At 34.2% G+C, this 22,647-nt stretch overlaps 1 protein-coding gene and 1 long non-coding RNA gene across 2 annotated transcripts in view; one reads left to right on the forward strand and one right to left on the reverse strand.

The window, feature by feature from the left end:
- LOC145664384 (uncharacterized) overlaps nucleotides 1-22,647 on the forward strand; it is a 338,163-nt gene that overhangs the window by 277,263 nt on the left and 38,253 nt on the right. The window lies entirely within an intron of this gene.
- LOC145664382 (CLIP domain-containing serine protease HP8-like) overlaps nucleotides 1-22,647 on the reverse strand; it is a 70,810-nt gene that overhangs the window by 26,085 nt on the left and 22,078 nt on the right. Inside the window, exon 2 of the mRNA XM_081731045.1 lies at nucleotides 6,881-7,297. Coding sequence (XP_081587171.1) covers nucleotides 6,881-7,297 — 417 coding nt within the window. The remainder of the gene's footprint in view (nucleotides 1-6,880; nucleotides 7,298-22,647) is intronic.

Consider the following 22,647-nt stretch of genomic DNA (forward strand, 5'->3'; position numbering starts at 1 on the left):
CAAGACATTATTTATATATTTTTAAGAGTTTATAGTAAACTTATGATATACATATTATAGTCTGGATTCTGGCCGTCCCCAGCTTTTACTTTCCAGATCCTCCACTGATTGTTCCTTGGTATAGATGTTAAGTAAATGTTTTAATTTTGAAAAAGTAATTTTATTGTAATATTGTAAAATTGTCTCTCTTTACCTATCTACTATGGGTACTTAAGGGAAAGCATTTTGTAAAATCAAATATTGGATAGCTTTAACAAGTGACACTGGACTAGTTCAACAGATCCAGCCAGTATTACGATATAGAAAACAAAAGAAACTAAACAAGTCTTATGGGGTTCTTTGTTAAAGCCTAACATTGGCACAATTCTAGATCCATGCCTAAGCTTCTTATGATTTGAATTGAAACTAAAGCACATGATGACCTTAGCCATATGTATAAACAGTACGATACAGTAAGAAAGAGTTTCCAGCAGCTCAAGAAGCTTATGTTAAAGCATTATAACGCACAAAGAAATCAAATATCGGAGCATATAGATTTCATTTAGTGATGCAGCGACAGATCAAGCTCTCATGCAGTTTGTTACAGAATTGAGAACACAACTGTCGTATTGTAAATTTGATGTTTCTTTTGATCACTCCGTAAGAGATCAATTGATAGTGGGGATAGACAAAAAAGTAGCATGACGACTTCTTTTAGCAGCAAAAATAGCTTACTTTCTAATAGGATTTGATGTTGGCACTAGAACTGTCGGATCAAGATATGAGCATTTTTCGAACTAGATTGGACACTACTAGAGACATGGCTTGCAACTTAGTAAGCTCTAAGGATGCACACTCAACTAGTAAATCGGGGCCACGGTGGCTCAGTGGTACAGCGTTCATCTCTGGTGCTTGGGGTCCCGGGTTCGATCCCAGCCCCCGCCAAGTGAACTTTGTGGTGGACAAACACCGTGTGCGTGGGTTTTCTCGTTTCCTCCCACTTTCTTCATTCCACCATTTCATTCATTACTCATCATCACCGTCTCCTTTAGCCTAACCAGCATAACCGTGGGACGTAAAACTCCAAAGATTTCATTTCATTTTTTTCAACTAGTAAATCGTACGTGGCATCCTCAAGAGAGTCATCTCAGTCTGTTAGCTCAAAGCTTCAAGGCTCATTGGTTTCATGTAGTTCAAAATATCAAAGCTAATTGATTTCGTCTTTTGAGAATTGTAGAGGAGATTCGACAGACAGAAGATGTGTTGTTATAAATGTTTTAGGCAGGATCATTTTGCTCAAGTTTGTAATCGTAATTAGAACATGGTCGAAGAGCAGTTGGGCAAACAGCTAGATCGGACCATATGATTTTATCGAAGATAACAAGATACTAGATATCGTCATAAAACCGTAGCATATTCAAGACTTGTCACAAGTTTTAGTGAGATTTGCTTGGAAAAGGACGAATTGACAATACTTATTACAGTTACGCTCGTCTGGAAATTCTTGAAAACGACAAAACTCTGTCAATAGACGAAGGAGATACTGATGAGGAACAACATCAGTTTTAATTGCTCCACAGAAAGAAACAAACATTTAGAGATTACAACATTTAATAAGTTTAAGTGAAGACACATTTAAGGAAGAGAGTAAATACGAAGGAGAATAAAGTCAAGTGCCCATTCGAGTTTGAAATACGATAGGTCACAATAAAGAACAAAAATAGAGGCCGAAGAAAAAGGAGAGTCATCATAATAGTAATAAGGAGAGGCAGAGGAAACAGAAAATATGAAAAGGAAATGTATTTTTGAAAAAAGAGTTGATGAAGAAAGATGTTATCATTTACAGTTAGCAAAGAATATGTCTGGAGTTGGAAAATGTTTGGAAGCACATGAGAAGCTATTTGAGGTACATGAGAAACTATCCGAAGAATATGAAAGAATAGTGAAGAAGAATGAAAAGAAGAGGGATCCAAAGTAAACTCTTCTTTGTGGAACTGACAAAGGATGTTAGATTAGTTCGTTAAAAATGTATTTTAAGTTGCATTGGCCAAGTTAGTTTTAAGTTAGTAATTTACTTTATATAATTGTTAATTAGTTGCGAAAGAGAAATAAATTTGTTAGGGAACTTGGAGACCAATATTCCAATGGTCGTCAGATGCATTTTAAACTCGTACATTTTTTTACATTTTAAAAACTTTTAATAACTTTACTTTTTGGGAATTTTTAGTGTGTTATAAACTTTAAATGATTTGGAAGAACACAAAATATTTGGCGTAATTTAAAAGTATTATTTATTACAATTTTTTAGTGTAAGCAATGCAATTTAGAACAGGTTATTGGGTTTAATGGCCGCCGATTTTTGTGACAGCTTCTACTGTAACTATCGAATCCATTATAATCCAAGAACAATTTTTGCATTAGAGATTTGAATTTAGAATGTTTGCATTCTTCTAAAAGTTTTTTTTAAATTTAATTAGCTATTACTTTAATTTTAATTTTAAATTTTAAAGTTTTTGAAAACTTGTTGTGATTTTTTGAGCACTGTTTCAAGATTTTGTTCCGGAATCTTTCTTCAAAATTGTTGAAACCTAAAAACTCCTGCACTCATTAAAAAGATTTTATTTTTTGTGTAAACTTATTCTGATATTGCATAAACTTGTTCTGATATGTATGACTCTATCATAATGATGCAATTCTTGTGTACAGTATTGCCAAGTCTTTTGTGCTGAACAGTTCCGATTTTTTTTGTGAAACTTTTCCAGTGGCTGCAAATCTTCAGGTAGTGAAAAATAAACTAAAATTCACAAATATACTTAAAAAAGCAAGTGCAAACTTTTTTTTAAAAATAAAAAGTAAACTCATTTGAATGAGTGTAAAAGTTTTCAAACTTTGCAAAGCATTTTAAAACAAACATTTAATCAAAAATTTTCAAAAACATTTAATGATCAGAAAATTTTCAAACGAAAAAAAAATTAAACAAGAATGTTTAAACAAAAAATTAAAACGGCGACCAAATATTTCAAATAAAATATCAAAACGTTTAGAAATGCTCAATCGAATTGCCCAAAGATAGTTTTCCAGTAATGGCCATAGACTATGAGTTGTGACTAAAGTGCATGTGCCAAATGTCCTTAGGCTATGGATCTTAACTAGAATCTTAAGATTTAACAAATTTTCACACTAAAATTTTAAAACAGTGATCAAAATTTTTTAACAAAAACCAAAAGCGTTTAAAAATACTAATCCAATAAAACTGCTCCAAGGAAAGCTTTTCATTAATGACCTTAGACTATGAGTTATGACTAAAGTTTAACCCTTTTACAGAGGAAGTCGACTTTTGTCGACAGAACCAAATTTCCGTAACATGCGAATGTCGACTATAGTCGACGTGTTAAAATTTGTTTGTCCGTATCTTGGCTTTGTCGAGAGTAGTCGCCAAAGTTGTACCGTTCATTTTTGTTTGTGTTCTATTGTTTTCGATAAACAATAGAAATCACACAGAAAACCTTTGGCTACTACAATCGACAAACCCAAGATACAGACAAATTTTAACACGTCGACTATAATCGACATTCGCAGGTTAGGGAAATTTTTTTCCGTCGCCTTCCACAGTGAAAGGGTTAAAGTGTCAAATTCCTTAGACTATGGGTTGTAACTAGAATCCTGAGGTTTAATAAATATTCAAACTAAAATTTTGAAGCAGTGATCAAAACATTTAAACAATAGCAGTTTTCAAAACAGTAGAAAATTTTAAAATTGAAATTGGAAAGTGATTAGCTAAAAAGATAGCAGCAAAGATAGTATTCCACTAATGACTTTAGACTATAAACTGTGACTTAAGTTCAGCATGAGGTAGCAATTGTTACATATTAATTGGTTTTAATAATTGCAGAATACCTGGTTTCAAGTTCTAATTTTTCCATCAATGATCTTAGACTATAAGTTTTATCTACAATCCTAAAATTGAAAAATTTTAAACTCAAATTATGAAATAGTCATCGAAAACTTGTAAGCAAAAATTTTAAAAACTTTTAAACAAAAATTTGAAAGTGATCAGCGAACCAGATTGCACCAAAAATTGCTTTACAACAGTGACCTTATACTAGAAATATTAAGTAAAATGGTAGGGTTGAAAATTTTTTAAACTAAAATGTAAAATATCAGGCAGCAATCGAAAAGTTTTTCAAACTAAAAATTTAAACAAACCATATAAAAACTTCTGAAAAAATTAAACAATTTTAAAGTGATTAGAGCCTGTCTATTTCAGGTATGCCCTCGGAAAATATGCGAAACGTACTTTGGCCTCACCCCCGCCATCCTCTGATGGAGGAAATCATCACTTTGCTTAGGGAAAAGAAGTGAATGACCTCAGCTGTGTTGCCAATTTGTCATGCAGTCGTTTGGTCTTGACGAATGACGAATCATAGGCTATTTTGAATGACTAATAAGACAGAGTACAGCAAAGATCATGAAATAATTCATTGTAACAACACTTCCACATCCAAAAATTGAAATATCTCGGGCGTAGCAACTTGTCCCTCCTCTTTCCAGGGAGGTACGGGTTCTGTATTTTTTTTTAACAATTCTAAATTTAAGGGTTGGCCAAACGTATCCCACCCCAAATGTGGGACTAGTCTCATAATGCTGATTCAAATGGGACAAAATTAGACCATGTATTCTCTCATGTAATCAAGTTAGAATAAAACCACACCTTAGGAGATAAATTAATTCACAAAGTTCCCAAGCTTGAATGCTTGGCAACTTTCTACCCATAGAAGAAAACAACATGGACTATTCAAATTTTCAGAAGTATATTTCTTACATTAGTCCTATTGACAATTTACCAGTTTTTATAACCATATCTTGCGATAAAACCTCCTCTTAGGGGACATTGGGGAACTACATTCAAGATTCCGTCACATGCTAATTCAAATTTCTCACCAAAATATAAAGTGTAAGTTACGAATAGCTTTTGCATTTTTTTATAATCACAGAAGGATTAAGATCAACCAAAACTAACCAAAGCGATCAAGAAACCAACCAAATTTACAGAATTATATGTTTTTTCCTAGAGAACATTTACAAATTTTTGACAGTTCATAAATTTCAGGAGTGGGCCAACACATCCCTCCCAAATTTTGAGAAGGGAGTATCAATGTACTTATATCATATGAAAGAGAATAAACCTCTTTATTAAACCGTATAACCACATAAGTTGATTAAGGCTCATTAGAAAAGATGAATTAGTCCAATAACCGACCACGTGATGAACACATGACAATTTCTATAATTTGACATTTCTTTACGTATAGAAGGGGACAAGAAGCCAATCTAATTTAGAGTTATATATTAGTTCTAGGGGAACATTTAGCCATTTTTATTTTTTTGACATTTCTCGTATTTTATGTTTGGTCCTATATACCCCTCCCAGATTTTGAGAAGGGAGCATCAATGTGCCCATTTCCTATAAAGAGAACGAATCTCTATACTCATCCATATAACCATATATTATGATAAAGCTTGATCAAAGAGGTAAAATTGGGTCAAAATCTCCGAAATTTATGTTTTTGGTCATTTTTAACCATAAAAGGGAACAAGATGGATCCCCAAACTTACAGTCGTATGTAGCATGGTCCTACACTACAGTACATTTTTTTAAATTTGTCAATTTCTCAAATTTAAGGGAGTGGATCTATGCACTTCTCTCAAAATTTAATGGGTGGGATAAGTATCCCGGCCAAAATTAAGAGTAGGTAGTTCCATGTACCTCTACGTCATTGACCTTAACCCATGATCAATCTATACGGATGCCAGTACTAATCGTGTGAAAAATGCGTCAGCTCCATATGTTTTACCGAGTTCGTAATAGTGACGCACTACGTGGACTGGCATATACCAAATTGGTTTGAGAATCGCCATGGGTTAGTGGATGGATTTTCTTCAATTGCGTGTCGTATGGCTTAAGGTTAAGTTCCATAGGGCCTTGGCTGATCTTCGATAGCTTTACAACCTGCCAGAATTTCTGTAACCAATGAGGTGCTGTGGTGTAATTCACTGCAACTTTCCCTTTCTCATAATAAATGTTTGTGGTTGTTACCGCAGCGGTATGCCCCAGTTCGAATTCATATAGTAACTGTTCATGGAAATAAAAATATCGTCCAGTGAAATGTAGAAATGAAATCCTTACTGTTGCTTGAACGATTAAATTTGAAGTGCATCGTAAAATATATTTCTCGCACCTGTGACACGTTAATATGTGGTAAATTAAGAAGAGTTTCATATGACATGAAAATTAAAATGACAGTAGTTGGAAATGTCTGTACCAAATGACAGTTTCGTTCCATTTTAGTGTGTATTGTTTTATGTATAAGAAGTACTTGATTTATATGGTTGTGTTTTGGATTTCTCTCTTTCTGTATATGGATGGTTACTTCGTACTCTGTTCAGATCAGTAACTTTCTACTGAATGATCTGTGACGCCACAGTTTGATTCTCGTCTTCTCAATGAAAGAGCAAGGAGCTGACAGGTAATAACGCTGATAAGAGGCAGTAGTGACAGGCTAATGAAAGCCTAGTCTATAGTTTTGCAAGTATACTACTCAAGAACCCATGAATGCACGTTTATTATCAACATTTATCCTCCTACTTCATTCCTTCCCTTACTTTACTCACTGCGCTGCTATGTCATACATGGGTCAGCTGTAAATGACTGATCCGAATTATTGAGACTAAACTGAAACCAAATTGAACTAAATGACTAAGTGAAACTTAAATTCGAATTGAAACTAAATTGACAACATTACTCTGTTCTTCATAACAAAGTGCGTTGTACGATGCAAAATTTTTCTTTCGTATTCTAACAACATATATCTGTTTCCTTTAATTGTTAACTATAACTTACTTGAACGATACTGAAGCAACGCCATCCATGGAAATTCTCCAACGCTTGTGGACTGACCATTGACAATTCGTGAGTTTACTGCAGTGCCACAGATTTGTTTCGCTCTTCTTAATGCATCTGCAGGGTTTCTTGCGGTGTTCACGTCCCGTGGTCTGCCATCGGTGAATGGTTCATTCGGTTCTCTAGGAGGTTCCGGCTCAGGTGGTGGCTGCGGGTCCTGCTGGACTGGACAGCAAACTTTCGGTCTCTGCCCTGAGAAACCACAGTGAGACGCCTGCAAGAAGAATCTGGTGTTGGAAGACAACCGCCCTGATTCTAGCAACAGTCGTAGGGGCTCGCATCTATCTATTACAATGCATTGACCTCTCTGGAGATTGGGTGTTGTGCAACTATCGCTCGATCGGTCAAAAAAGGTCTCTGAAATTGAAATAAATGGTTACATTATGAACACAAATTCAAAGTTATTTATGTTATTGATTATATATATATATTTACAGCCCGATTTATATGCAAAATGCATGTTTGTAGTAACATATAGCCGAGATGCTGACGTCCCCATTAATCCCCCTATTCAATTCAATTTGTCCAGTGAAACAACTCACGGTCTTGCGAAAATAGCGTCAGATAAACTTTCCAAAGTATTAGGCAAAAATCAAGGGTACAAAATAATCTGTGCCATTGCAAATACTTAATGGCGAAAACATGGAAGAGAACGTAACACAGGAAGACGTTTTTCACATGTACCCATAACTTCTGCCGATGTAGAAACTTTTCAACCTACAGAGCTTTTCTTACTGATAAACACAGAGGGTTGATAGAAGAAAACATAAGGAAGATGTTAATAGTTCATTGCAACAGAGATCATTAAGATAAGATATTTTTATAAGAAACTGACATTTTATATTTTCTTAGTGTATATTTCAGTGCACATGTTGATTTTTTTAAATGCATATGTTAGTGCATATTTTTCGTGCATATTTGCATATATATACCATTCATATATACCGTACATATATATACCATTCATAAATGATGCAACAAATTAATGGTACTTTTGTGCATTTTCCGTACTGTGTGTTGACGGGCACACGGTTTAACAAGTACAGAGTGGCTCAAAAGTAGGCATACAGCCCCACATTGATCAAGTATAACATTCTAGTTTATGGGTTTATTTGCTTCGGCTCTTCCGAGCTTAAGATGTAAGTAAAAACACATTAAGAACAAATATTAAAGAAACTAAGTCTCTCTGATGGATAACAATAAAAAATTATAGGCTTATAAAATGCAATAAGCTAATCAGTACGGTACTGTATACCTACTTTTGGGTCACCCTGTATATAAAAAGCTTTCCTTTCTTTTTTTAAAAAGTTTAATCCAGTTTGTTTGGTGTTCTGAAATACAATTAGTTGATTGATGTAACAAAGTCGGAAGTGTTCATTTTTTCGTAAACAGATATAACTAATTACACTATTACACTAACAGATCAATGTATTGTGATCCAACGATACTGTGGGATTCACTGTTCAATTATCTCAGAAAAACACAGAAAGAGTTACTTTTAGTGGAAAAATAATGCTATGGAACTATGCCCTCTATTTATTAATACTTAAAATATAATAAATATAGAAAAATGAACATTCTGCCAGACTTGCTGGCCCCACTAGATATGTAAGGGAACTGAACAAGGATCCACCTTCGGAAAAAATAACCAGACAAAACAAATTATAACAATAAAAAAATTCTAATATTCCCAAAGACAAGGAATCTCACACGTCTCGAAAACGTTACACGAATTGAGACGTGAATGGTATTTTTAAATTTGAGGCGAAATGAGGAACTTCTAGACTTTCGTGACCAACGCTAGTTTACTCAAGTCTTAGATCTCAAACATTGTTTTAGTGTTACATGATTCATAATAGAAAAACTATAAATAGATAAAGTAATAGTACGAACATAATGAAGAATATTTATAAACATTTAAAGATACGCTAATCATTATACAATATACTTTGATAATAAATATATTTTAAATACTGTTATATCGCACCCTTTGTGGAACTCTAGTGACAAGAAAGAATTCTGGTAACTTCTAGATGAAATTAAGAAAAAAGTCAGGGGCACAGATTTTGTGCATAAATTTACAAGAAAACGTCACGGAAAAAAAATTCCAGACGAGACAAGAAAAGCTCTTCAAGAAGCGAGACGAGATGAGACAACTTTATTTATTATTCTCGTCTCGTCTCGTAAGCAACACGAATCATCTTACTATTGTGTACAATCCATATGTAGAACACATATGGTTCCAGTACGAGTCGCTTTACAAACGTGCATGCATAACTAGAATCGGAGAGCTACAAAAATCATTCAGATCGTCATAGCTATTCCGCTACTACCACTGCAGATCACTTGTCGCAGACTGAAAAGCTTCTATATACTACATACAGTTCGCAGGAAACTCTTTGTCTTATTGTTAGATGTAGCAATTTAATCACTTCTGACCTCTTAATACTAAACAATTTAAGTTATTTTTCTTATATGCTTCTTTCGTCCTTCCTATCTTATCCCTTCCCCTCCTACTTCTATATTTTATATTGAAAATCAGCTTTTAAACATGGCGAAAGTAGAAATTAACATATATACATTTAGGAAAAATGGGACAAAATGCGAGAGATAGAAGGAGATATAGGGTTAGGGTGAAATGTTTAAACCAGGTGTATCATTCTTAGAGGCCATAAAGATGAATATACTATACCTACTTAATAAAAATAACCGCCGTCTGCAACCCCACACATTTTTGCCATCGCTTAGTCAACATTTGGATTCCGTGGCTAGCGAAAGAAGTCTGGAGCGTGAGATGTGACGAAGTTCTGAATCGCGTATTACAGAGCCCTATCATCAGGGAAAGTCTTCTCTTCCAAGAAGTGATCGAGATGCGGGAAGAAATGGTACTCAGTGGGAGAGATATCGGGAGAATACGACGAGTGAGTAAGGGTTTCATACTGCAACTCATGGAGACCCTGCACTTCCTTTGAGAGACATGTGGGCGAACAATACGTGGATACGATACCTGTTGGCCACTGCTGGATACTTGCGGACAAGTTTGCGGTGCATTTGATGGAGTTCAGCACTGTAACGATTTGGATTGTTTGTTTCACCTGTCTTTGGAAACATATAATGGATCACCATCAACCTACCAGCAGCAACAAGCGTACAGAAAGGGATGATCCACTGTTCTTACCGTTTACGATTATCAAATCAGGCCCATTTTTCATTTGAAGTGGCAATCTAATGCAGTAAATCTCCGGTTATGCTTTGAAAAAAAAAACTGCACATTTGCACATTTACAAATAGTAATTATTGTTGTACCAGGTGTCAACTGATGTGGCGTCCATCAGTCAAATGTTTTTACCTTACCAATTGCACGAAGTCGCCAAACGACGCAACAGTAGTGTGGTGAATGCTTAACTCATTTGCAATAGTATAAACACTTATCAGACGGTCTCCTTCCACACTGTTGCAGAGAGCTCATCCGAACATGATATTGGTCGGGGAGCCCATTTTACTATGTTGTATCACCGGGATGAAATTTTGCAAACTGACGACAAATGATGCGTTCATTTGCCATTCCTTATGTAAATGCACTGTTAATACTGTTGCGGCTTCCTGTCCAGAATATCTCAGTTTGAAGTCGCACAGAAATATCATTTGCAATTGTGTTTTTCCAAGGTGACTTTCAAACAACTCTGTTCAATAACGCACTGCCTTCTGACTGTCTGGGTACCCCAGCCTGTTTACTGAACGTATATAGAGTGTGTGACGTTAGTCCATTCCTGTCTTGTATTACTGAGCGAAGTTTTCCATCAGACGTCATTGCAGACATTTCGTTCGCACCAAACGACGCTAGTTGTAATTCCTCTTGAATGCAAAGTATAATCTTTAAAAATTTATTTGTACACCTACGATGGTTTATAAAAAGTAAATTCTTCAGAAACATAAAGACATCATAACTGAGAAAGATGAACAACTTATGATGACAACTCTAACAAAACAATAATAATAGTAATAATTATTAATTCTGCCTGTTGGCAGGTCTTGGGACCAAAGAGTTTTTTTTTTCTTTACTGCTAGGTTCGGGGGATCTGGAAACGTTTATTTCATATTTCTTGATTTTCAATTTCCTCTTTCTGCTCCCAATATTTTCTTCTATTTTTCGAATCATTGATCAAAGACAGTAAACACTTATTTGTAGATAGTAAATATTTATAGGAAATGTAAACTAATTACTTGAAGGTTGGATCTCGACTATACAGTGTATGATTAAATTCTATGAAGTAGAGATGCAAAAAAGACGGCTTTTTTTGGGGGGGGCGGGGGGGGCGGATGGAGATTTCTTTACCATAACATGCTGAATTTTTGGGAAGAAAAAGAAAATTTTTGCTTCTTTGACTTTGTACGACTTTCTTGTTCAAGTACCACTTTTGTTTTCCTGTAGTTTGTTATCCTCAGAACGCCATTTTAGACTCATGCAATTTTTTCGTAAGAGAATGAAGTCGTTTTTCCAGAATAGACGCTACAATTATACAACGCTCAATATTTTAGACAGCACAACATGCATACTCAGTCAATGTAAGCGGCGCCTATTCTGCAAAACAAAACTCATTTCTTACTAGAAATGTGCATGGATCAAAAATTATCTCATCTTGGTGTTCCGGTGGTTAAAGGAAGAGATATCATAACCACAAGTAATACACGGAAGTTTTCCTTTTTGGATCTCAAAGATTGGCATAATAACATTTTCAAAAATATTGCTATATTAACCCTCAATTTTCGTTAAATCAGATTTGGAAGCAAAACTATCGAGTTTAGGAAGTTTATTTTCTATTTACAGAACGATAAATTATGTTTCTTTCTGATTCTTTACTTATATAGCTCTAGGCTAGTCTCCAAATTGAAACAACTCAGAATTCACTATGGACTGATGGTTGTATGTTGAGACCCACCTATGCCCAGCCCACTCACTCAAATGTTGGCACATCTTAATTTTTCGCAGTTTGATGTCGCAATTAAACCCTTCTTTGGGACAATTTTACCCATTATTTTACTACTTCAAAAGTGGATTTTTTAAAATCTAAAACTAAGTGTTGTGAGAAAAGTGTGATTACTTTGTTAATATAGCTGATTTAAAGAAGTGTTTCATTGTATTGTTTTCTCTGTAACAACCAAAAATGATTTCGTACTTATTTTAACAAAATCCATGAAGTTGGATATGTTTAGAAAAAGCTTAATAAACGATTTTTCGATGTTAATAATTTTAAAGAACTTAAACTGTCAAAAGATTCTCTATCCACGCCATGTTTCCCAGTGCACAAGAGAATCAACTCCACTTTTGGTCACTTTTGACATATTTTATCTTTAAGATCTCTGTCTGAAGCTCCTTTCAGAGCTTCAAAAAGATTCATCTCCAGATATTATAAACAAAATTCTATATTAAAAAAAGTGCTAGCTTTCCCATGTAGTTAAGCGTCCTATACAAACCTTCTCTCTTTCTCCTCACAAGTTTGGTCATTCAACTTATTTCCGTGTGCTCTGAACGCCCCCTATACAACTGTAGTTTGGGGAGAAGTAATAGAGTTTCTAAAAGAAGGATTGACGAATGAAACCAGATCAATTAGATAAGGAAGTGTGGATAAGGGGAAGAGCCAAGTGAGCTGATAGGTTTTACTACTCTTGTTTCTTAGGAAAATAAATAACTAATTACTTTATTTGGTAATTTTGTTAGGTTCCAATTGCTACACAATAGTCACATACAGTTATTCAGTTTTCCTCTAAGCTCTCAGATTGCTTTAGAAAATACTATTATGTCGTGTTCTAGGTACACAACATATTAGGATTCATTGAAAAGAGATGAACAGAAAATTAGTTAGTTATTATACTTTTGATTTATTACTTTTATTCCTGCAGCAACGAACCTTTGACTTTTTAAAGCTAGATAGTTAAGTGGTTAGTTCGGCGATTTACGCAAAATATAGCAACTTGTAGTAAGGCAAAATTTATGCATTTTGTATGTATTTTCTGGATTCATACTTTCGCAATATTTTATAGACAGCCCACGTAAAAGTAGCTAACTCGCACAAGGTCATTACTATGGAAGAAGACACGTTAATCACTCATTACATAGGTATAGGGAAAACTCTTCCGTGCATGGACCTTGAACAAATGTTGCATGCAATCATTTAAAATAACTACAACGTGTTGCGTAATTGAAGCAGTATTTACTTAAGGAAGTACATTTGAGTATATTTTTAATATATATATATATATAGCTATAAAATAAGTATGTTACGTCGTGACATTTTTCTCATATTTTCTTACAGATATATGAATTACTTTACTCGAATGAATTTCAAGAAAAAGAGAAAGTTTAACTGTATCTTCAGTAGTTGCTTTTATGTAAATATATGAATACAGCAAAGCAAATGTTTGAGTACCGGTTAATGAAAACTAAATGGATTTGTGGTCATGTTCAGAATGATATTCTGTATTTATCTTGCACTCATATCTATTGGTTTACTAATAACCAGGCTTCTTCCGAATCGAGAAGCGGGAATCAAATTGTGAGAGGGCTACAATGGAACACTATAGGACCTGTCCTGCAAGAAAGTGACATCTAATGACAATTCGATTTAGGTTCAGGGAGAATGCGTGTTGAATACTTTGAGGTCCTTCGGAAGTATGTCTGGGAGAAACACTAGCAATATAATAATTCATTGAAATCGTCAACCTTTCCACCGCAACCCCAGAAGGCTTGACAGATTTTAGTTATGTAATGTTTGGCTAGCAGATCGACTCCCATCACACTTATTTCTGGCTTATTACATTGGCGTTCCCTACCGCGTAAATCACTTAGCTCCCCAATTTCCTCATGGGGCATAGTAGCACAGTGATGCTTTCATGTCGGAAGAATCTGGATAAATATAAATGGCGAAGAACAAAAGAGGCCTAGTCAGAGGGTGAAAACGGCTTCGCATTAAAAAGGTGCTCGTAAATTTGAAAGTTTCCCATATTAGAAGTACGCAAGTCAAAACAATCCCACATTAGAAAAGTCCAAATTAACAGAAGCCCGCGTCAAAAGAACTAAGTTACACAGCCTTGTATGAAAGCTTGACAAATGTTTCAGTAATTGTTTCTGTGTGGAAGGTATGCATATAGTGTGTATGTGCATATGTTCTGCTTGTTTCTTCTAAATGCTTTCCTACAGTTGAATGTTGGACGTGTTTTACATGAAGTACATTGACAAAAGTAATTTTTAGGCTAATTTTATTCGCAATGGCAGCGACATTGTTAGATTTAATTAGATGACGAGACATAGTTTCATCTAACTCTTTCATGAAGATATTTTAAATTCCTAACAAAATGTTAATCTGAAAACAAAAGACCGATCATTGACAAGTAAAACCAGAGTTTACAATGTAGAAGGAAATTCATCATTACAGTTAGCCTTGAAAGTTTTATTCTAACAAATTGACTGGTAATCGAAAGAAAATATAGAGTACAAGTAAGGATACTGAAAATAGCTATTGAAAACAGAATTTGTTCAAGGATTTTTTAATGGTTTACCAAAATTCCTTTACCTATTTACTCTTTGTGTCCTTGTGTCCGTCCGTCCATCCATTCGGGAGACAAAAAATCCCGAATTATTGTTTAGAATTAAAAAATTACCAGTTGAAATGCCCGCACTTCTCACAGGGAGAAAGGTTTATAGAAAATATTTCACCTCTCTTCTCTTATGATATAGGTTATATTTCAATGTATCTAACTGTAATTATAAAAAGTCATAAGATACTCTATTATTGGCATAAATTTTGATTTCCCCTATCCCTTTAGGATACGTCCTTTAATCGAAGTGACATGATAAAAACCTTGAAGTAAGAACTAACTAGTTCCAAGAGTCATTTCAAAAGGGTAAGCTGTTTTCCATGATGCGACAGAAAATAAATAAATAAAAATGAATAAATAAATAAATAATAAAAGATTGCACCTTATTCCTTTAAATTAGGAACTTAGGGAAATGTTGTAATACTTGCAATAAGAGCTTATATGTACAGATTTTCATGTGCCTAACTTGAGGGCTTATGAGACATTCTAGTTTCCGCATTAATTTTGAACGCCATACTATTTTAATCAAAGTGGCAAATGAAACATAGCTCGAGGTAGATACTTAAATATTCAATAAGATTCATTTCAAAGTTTTCAGTCATTTTTTCGTGATGTTATCACAAACAATAGACAACATCGCGCTTAACACAAAAGAAAAAAAGCAATGAAAAATGCCTTATTCCTCTTAAAACAGGAATGTTTAAAAACTCTGGAACAGTGATTCTAAAATTGGAGTCCGCGGACCCCTGGGGATCCGCGACGAAAATGGATCTCACAACTGTTATGCAAGAAGTATTTTTAAGAATAAGAAACTGCATCTGTGGGCAGTACGACTACAAAAAATAACTATTCACACATTTCCAGTGCTCAAGGATTTCATTGATTCTTCAGATTAAAAACTCTCTCGTGAAGTGCACAAAACACTTGTAGGACACTTGAGAGCATTAGCTGCAAGTTTTCGAGAATATTTCCGTGTCCCACAAGCTAGCAATGGCTGGATTGAAAATCCTTTCACTAATGTAGGAATCCATGATATACAAGGTATCAATCTCCCTAAAACAGAACAAGAACAGCTATTGGAATATCCTGCGATACCTCATGGAAAAACGTTTTGAAAGAAAATTAGCTTTGTAGCTTATGGTTGCTTGTCCATTGTGAGTATAAAGAGTTGTCTAAAAAGACATTGCAACGTTTGATGCCTTTCCCTACCACTTATTTATGTATTTCTGTTCTTTGCACTATTAAAACCTTAAAATGAAATCTTAATGTGAAATCGGACCTAAGATTGATGGTGACAAAACTTATTCCAGATTTAATGTAATTATGGAAAACACAAAGAATTTCATTCCTCACATTAAGACCCCACATGTGAGAACTGTTTATCAAGTGGATTTCCTTTAAAAAATAATAATAATAATTTTCAGTCTTGAAAGTTACTGTATTTTCAATCATGTTTCCAATTATCAGTAGGAAACAATCATGTAACTTCAGAGATTACTTTCCGAATGAACAGGGATCCGCGTTATCGGAAAGTTTGAGAACCACTGCTCTGGAACACATGTCCAATTATTTTTAATGAGGAGATCTGACAAACTTGAGGGATTTTTCAAACTGTAGAGCTCTATTCTCGACAAAAGATTTGAATTCCCTTTACCTCAATTAGCTTACGTATTTTTTAATCCTTTCTTATTCAATGCTCTCGTAACAAAAGAAATTTTCTATCCAAATCTCACGTTTTTAGATTAAAATTCTACATGTTAAAAGTTGATTATTTGTTTTATGTTATAATTGTTCTAAATGAATAGTATTATAAAGTTGATAAGGTCTTTATAATTCTTGTAATATTATTCTCAAGTTTGTTTCTTAGCTTTACACAAGCTTTTTATTCTTTCTTGACAGGAAGTTTTCGGTGTAAGTTTTCTTGGTTTTTTTTTTTTTTGTTCTATTAGATAATTGTTGATGATGTTTAATTAATTGTGTTAGTATTGATTGATAATGAGATTATTTATATTAAGACTGAATGAGCAAAAATATTAAAACCCATGTAAAAACAATACTAAATGTTCTTCGCTAAGCTTATTCCCACTTTTTAAAATTTTAGTAAATAACACTTTAAAATATTCAATACTAGTGTCAATTACCTGCTTTGTTGGGTAAAAATAAGAAAAATTACTAATGTGTTCCATTACTCATTCATTTTTTACTATTACTGAAGCTCTCTCTGATAGACGGTTTTTTCTGTGTTAAAAATTAAATATTACTATTCTGGGCTGAACGTGGATTTAAACGGCATTGAGAGTTTCTCTAACCCTCTCAGCGACTTCGAAAACTACAGATTCGGCACTAATATTGCTCATTTTCGATCGTGTTTATGTATATCCCCCTCCCTTTCCCCTAAGTTGCACCGTCAAAGCGAAATGATAAAAAAAAAAAAAAAACATTCCATATCCGAACATCATGTTGAAAATTTGATTGAGATCGACCAGGTAGTTGAAGAGTTTTTAAGTCACAAACATAGTCACTTTCATTTATATATATATATATACAGGCCATATAGTAGCTACAAACAGAAGCGGATTTTGGAGGTGGCCAACGGGACAACTGCCCCAGAATCTGCGCTTAGGGAGGCCCCTGAGCATGTTTCGTCCAAGAAGACAAAAGCGCATCGCACAAGCACACACACACACACACACACACACACACTATATATATATATATATATATATATATATATATATATATATATATATATATATATATATATATATATATATATATATATATATATATATATATATATATATATATATATATCATAGATAAATTTTGAATTTTACCAGTACTTTCTTGGCCCCGCGGGGTCATTATTGACACTAGACCCCGTGCGCATTTAACACTGCCTCTGTCTACAAAACTCAATTACATAAACTAGTAATTGTTTACAAAAACTCTCATATAGTGTTTAAATATGGATGCCCAACAATTATGACTAATAAGTTGTGCATTCTAATTTTTGCTCCATAAGAAAAGGTTTGGAAATGATTGTTAGCTTATTTAATAGGGTTTTGTAGATGCTACCTGGCTTACTATACAAAGCCGGATTTCCCAATAGGCCCGGTAATAGGCCCGGGCCTATGGGCGCAAGTTCCCAGGGGGCGCACGGCCGAGAGAAAAAAATAAAAAATATCTAGAAATAAAAATAAATAGCCATAACTTAACATATTTTTGAATTGATTTTAAAAAATCAGGCTAATAAAGCATTCTGATTTTGAAGTTTTTGTGTCACGTTATCAAAATACTTCATGTAAGCTGTGTTTCTGAGATTAAAACTATTTTATAATGTATTACAGAGTTTTTTTTTTTATTTGCCCAGATGGTTAAATTGAACAAAACTAAAGTTATTCACCAATCTTTTGTTAATACATTAACGGTATTTTGTTAAGCCCAGTACCGAGTAAATTCCTCAAAAAAACTTGCAGTGACAAAATTGCATCGTGGAGTGGTGTTTAAGCAATTAACATATAGGCCTGATATAATTTTTTAATAAAGGTTTTTAGGAAAGTAATTTTAACCAGACTAGGGGCCAGAAAAAGTTATTGGGCCTAGGGGCGCCAAAATGCTAAATCCGGCCCTGTTACTATATGCATTTTTGATATTTTTGTGTTTAAGTTAAAAAGTGAAGGTGTGCTCAGTGAAGACCCTAGAAAAAGAAACACGCGCACTTAAGAAACCTGATATTCATATCACCTTATAATTTCTATAATCTCTCAAATCTATGATAATCTCGTAACTTAGAGCAGTGTTCAAGGTTTGAGTTGAACTTCGCTAATCTGGAGAAACTTCGTAGGTGAGTTTAGCAAAAAGGGAAAAAGGGTTTTATTGATAAAACGTTAAAATCCAGGAAACTTCTACCGCTAACCAATATAAATTTCCCTTTGTTTAAGTAATAAACCAATAGAATAGCAATAGTGGGTGGATGTGTGTGTGTTCAAACAAAGTAACATAATTTGAGCTCATTGTTGACTGGATGTATTTGTGTGTAATTTTTTATATAAAAAAGTGAAGGTAAAAGTAAAAATAATGGAAGCAGAAAGGAAATGAACAAAACAAATGACACTACCTTATCACATAACTTCTGTGACAGGAATTGAATGCTCAACGATCTCGGGAAAATTTGATAAGAAAAGGGAAAATGTTGTGACAGTCGAGGGAAATTTTCTTAAGGAAACCTACGAACACTGACCCAGAGACAAACTTATTGTCAGACAGGAGTCGGCTGGCCCAGCTTGCTACCCTGTAAAGGCAGGGTGGAGGTGGACTTCATTAAACCTCAGACAGCATAGAAACATGGAAAATATTTTTAGCTAATTTGTATCCTATTAACTTTTATGTGGATAATAAATAAATAAATAAATTCTGAAAACAAAACAGTCTCTTCTTCATTTTTATGAACTCAAAAGATTCCGTAGGCGACAGGCGGTAGAGTTTTCGAACATTAGTAAATGTATAATTAATCTCTTGCTAGTGTATATATATATAGTTAGGATGTATGCGATATTATTTTTAGGTTAAAAGATAAATTAGGATGACCAGACGTTTCATTTTTAACGGATTGTCTTGTTTTCTTTTTTTAGAAGAGTTATCCGGTATTCCGAGAAAAATGCAAAGGTACGAAAAATGTCCTTTAAATAAAAGAAGCAGCGTCCCGTTTTCTGGCTCGTGAATATGTAGTGTAATTTTTACGTGTTCTTAAATTCCATAATTCGTTTGGAAACTGCGTAATTTTGTAAAATAGTTTCATACTTTTCGAACAGATGACTCCGTAGTATTGTTTCTTCCAGACTTGTTTTTGGGAGGGCACTGCTTCATCCCCGGAGGAGACCAAAATAATATGTCTATAGTATAATAACAATACAATACTATCATGTGAAAATAATATATGCCCCTCCCAATACTAAATGTGCTCCCTCGGAACATTTTTCTGGAAGGAACACTGCTCCGTAGCATCTCCTTGTTTTTATTTTCAATAACTTATCGTTCCGTTGGGTAGATAATTGATGCTTACTTCTTCTTCACTGGCATAAATACCGACATAATTATGAACCTGCCTAGGTGGATTATTAAATTATGCCAGTTTGTCGAGTGTCTCGTTTCTTATTTTCTAAATTTGGTCACTCTAAGATAAACTATTATTCGATAAGTATACAAATAATGTAAATTACATTTTTAACATATTAATACTATGGGTCCTCACTTTAGTCTCATAGGAGGGAGGAGGTCAGTCCGCCCAGTTGCCAAATACTAAAGATGTATTTAAAAAACAGCTTAAGCAACAAGATATCGTTAATATCGATAAAAAAAACGTAAACATTAGGGCGTGTGTGTTTCCGTTCTGTTCCATAATAAAACTACAACCAATCAATCATACAGGTTTAAAATATCCATACGTAGTTAGATTGATATTATTATAAGGTTAATTACAAAAAATAATGAGAATAGGGGTCGTAGGAATATAAATATAAAATTACGTATTCCTCAATGAAGTAAGACATAGCAAATAAATGATATTTATTTTATAGAAAATCTACAATTACTAAGGTAATGTTACTAATAATCTTATGGACCTACAAAATGTTTTTTTTTTTTAATAATGGAAAACATATTTATTTCTTTTTCATGTAAATTGTGTACAAAATGCATATCAATGAATTACCCTGCTTAACAAAACATGAGTTTACCGTGGTCAGACATTGATCTTTCGCAATTTTGTGAAATTTCTGTTCCTTTACATACTGCAAAGCACGATAATAGTGATTCCATGATGTTTCCATAATGTTCCAAGTTATGAAGATTAATGTGCAGCTACACATGTAATGACATTGAAACACAGGAAGGGAACTTGGAAACACATGTTTTAATCTATTTCCTGAGGTTTGTGGTTGACGCAAGTTAACCTTAGTCAGAAGGGAAAACCGACGTTTAAAAAGACAAACCCAATTACATCATTATTTCACTGATATTCTTTATTTTGTTGGAATCAGAAAAAAATCACTTTTGAAGTTAAATTATGAACTTTCAAGTTAATTATGTACAATGCCCATTATGTTAAATTTGGATAAAATTAATGTTCGCTGGCTATATGATGTAATTAAATGTGCGTACGATATGAAATGAGACATAATTTTCCTGACAGAATTCGAGTCGAGAGATAGTCCTTCCAATAGAGAAATATACATTTTTCGAGCCGAGACATCACTTTTATAGAACATTTGCGAGGAGCGACAGCCGAAAATCTTGTCTCGTGCGCATCCCTACACGTAATAATTTAAATCTTCCTTATTAATTGTAAGACGTCTTGAGTCTTTTTTTTTTTTTTTTTTTTTTTTTTTTTTGCAATCAAACCTATTTTTTGAAGCAATCAGATGAAGGAGAACCTCACGATTCTGATTATTTTGAAATCTAATGACCAGTTCTTTTTTTCTCTGTTGTGAATTCAACAGATACTATCAGCAAATAATGGTACTACGTTCCTACGTTCCATATAATTTATGTAATACAGTGGAACCACCTTAAATCGATCTCTTCAACTAAAATCAGTTGTCTGGAGGGGTAATCTTATAAGGAGGTACTACCTTAACAAGGAATTTCAAATGGAAAATAAAGGAGACTACTGTGCAGATTGAAGATTATCGTGTTTCTGTTTCGTACACTTACATTTTACTTAAATTTCTTCATTGCACATTTTACTATCCTATTCATCATGAATACAAGTATGAATCATGAATACATCTTTTACAACTAGAATATCACTAAAAAGAAAGTAGTAAGACAAATAAATCCATCTGATCAACTACACTGAGAAGAAAAGCTAATTTTTTAGTTTAGAAAATCCGGAGAGCTGAAATTTAGCAGGATTCTATATCACACACAAGATTGTCTGTATAAGGTTATGAGCAGGTTTGATGCTTAGCCAGGGCCAACATGTATATCCGCAAATAGACGAAAATCATGCGTGTTCTCCCTCGCCATGCGCAGGATACAGATAATCATGGTTATGCACTTTGATAAACATCTGGTTCTGTACGGACATTACACAATCCCATTATTGTGTGCGATCTAGATTTTTTCTCTGGCTGGAAATAAACATAGGAGGAAAAGAATTGAGTGACTCAGAAAATTTTACAGAACATACGTTACAAATATATAAAGTACTATGCAACATCTAGGCTGACCTCGCTCCTACGCAGTGCAACCTCCCTGCTGGTCTAGTGACTGTCACATACGCCTTTAGTGCTCGTGCTCGTGACTCGACTCCCGGCGGAACAGCACAATCAATTAATTTCATATGATTCACTTTTATTAATCATCCATCTCTTTTAGTATAAAGGGCCCAACCGTTGGACGTTAAATTAAAAATTTCATGTAATTTTCATTTTTGAATGCAGTACAGAAAATCTGCAGAACGCAGTTCTCTTGCCGTTGCAGGAGCAGCACGAGGAAAGCCGCCTCCGGAATCTACGAAATTTCCTTCCATATGTGCTCGATTTTCCTCTCCGTGTAGGATTGTGGACACGTTCGTACATAAGAATTTATTTCGGGAGGGGGTCCAAATTCGATATGAGCACAAATTGTATTAAAAATCTCCATTACTCACCATCTGCGTACATTCCTCGCTGTGAGTCTAATTCCGTACGGGTTTGCGTCAAACTAACGCAAAATGTGTGTTTTAGTTTGCAACAATAATCAGTATAGCACTTACAATTGCGCGTTTCAGCTTTTGTATTGCTTTGTAGTCAGCAAAATTTTGCGGGAACTAAATTGGACTACCTGTATCAACCAGTCTCTAAGAATTCGTAGATTTTTTTCTTTCTTCGCTGATGCATTCATTTGGCCACAAATGAACTTTCCTATCAAAAGTAGCCTTATGACTGTCTCTTAGTAGCATCCCATCAGAAACTTCACACTTACATAAATGCATATATCTCTTTTTTCAAACTCGATGAGACACTAAATATTAATGTACACTAGTCCCAAGGCGTACATTTTACCTGCTCCATCAGCTTAGGTCATTAACATAATTTGGTTACTGCTTCTTAGCACAATAAATACAT

The sequence above is a fragment of the Thermobia domestica genome, chromosome 11 (assembly GCF_964235325.1).
Source record: "Thermobia domestica chromosome 11, izTheDome1.hap1.1, whole genome shotgun sequence".
NCBI lineage: Eukaryota > Metazoa > Arthropoda > Insecta > Zygentoma > Lepismatidae > Thermobia > Thermobia domestica.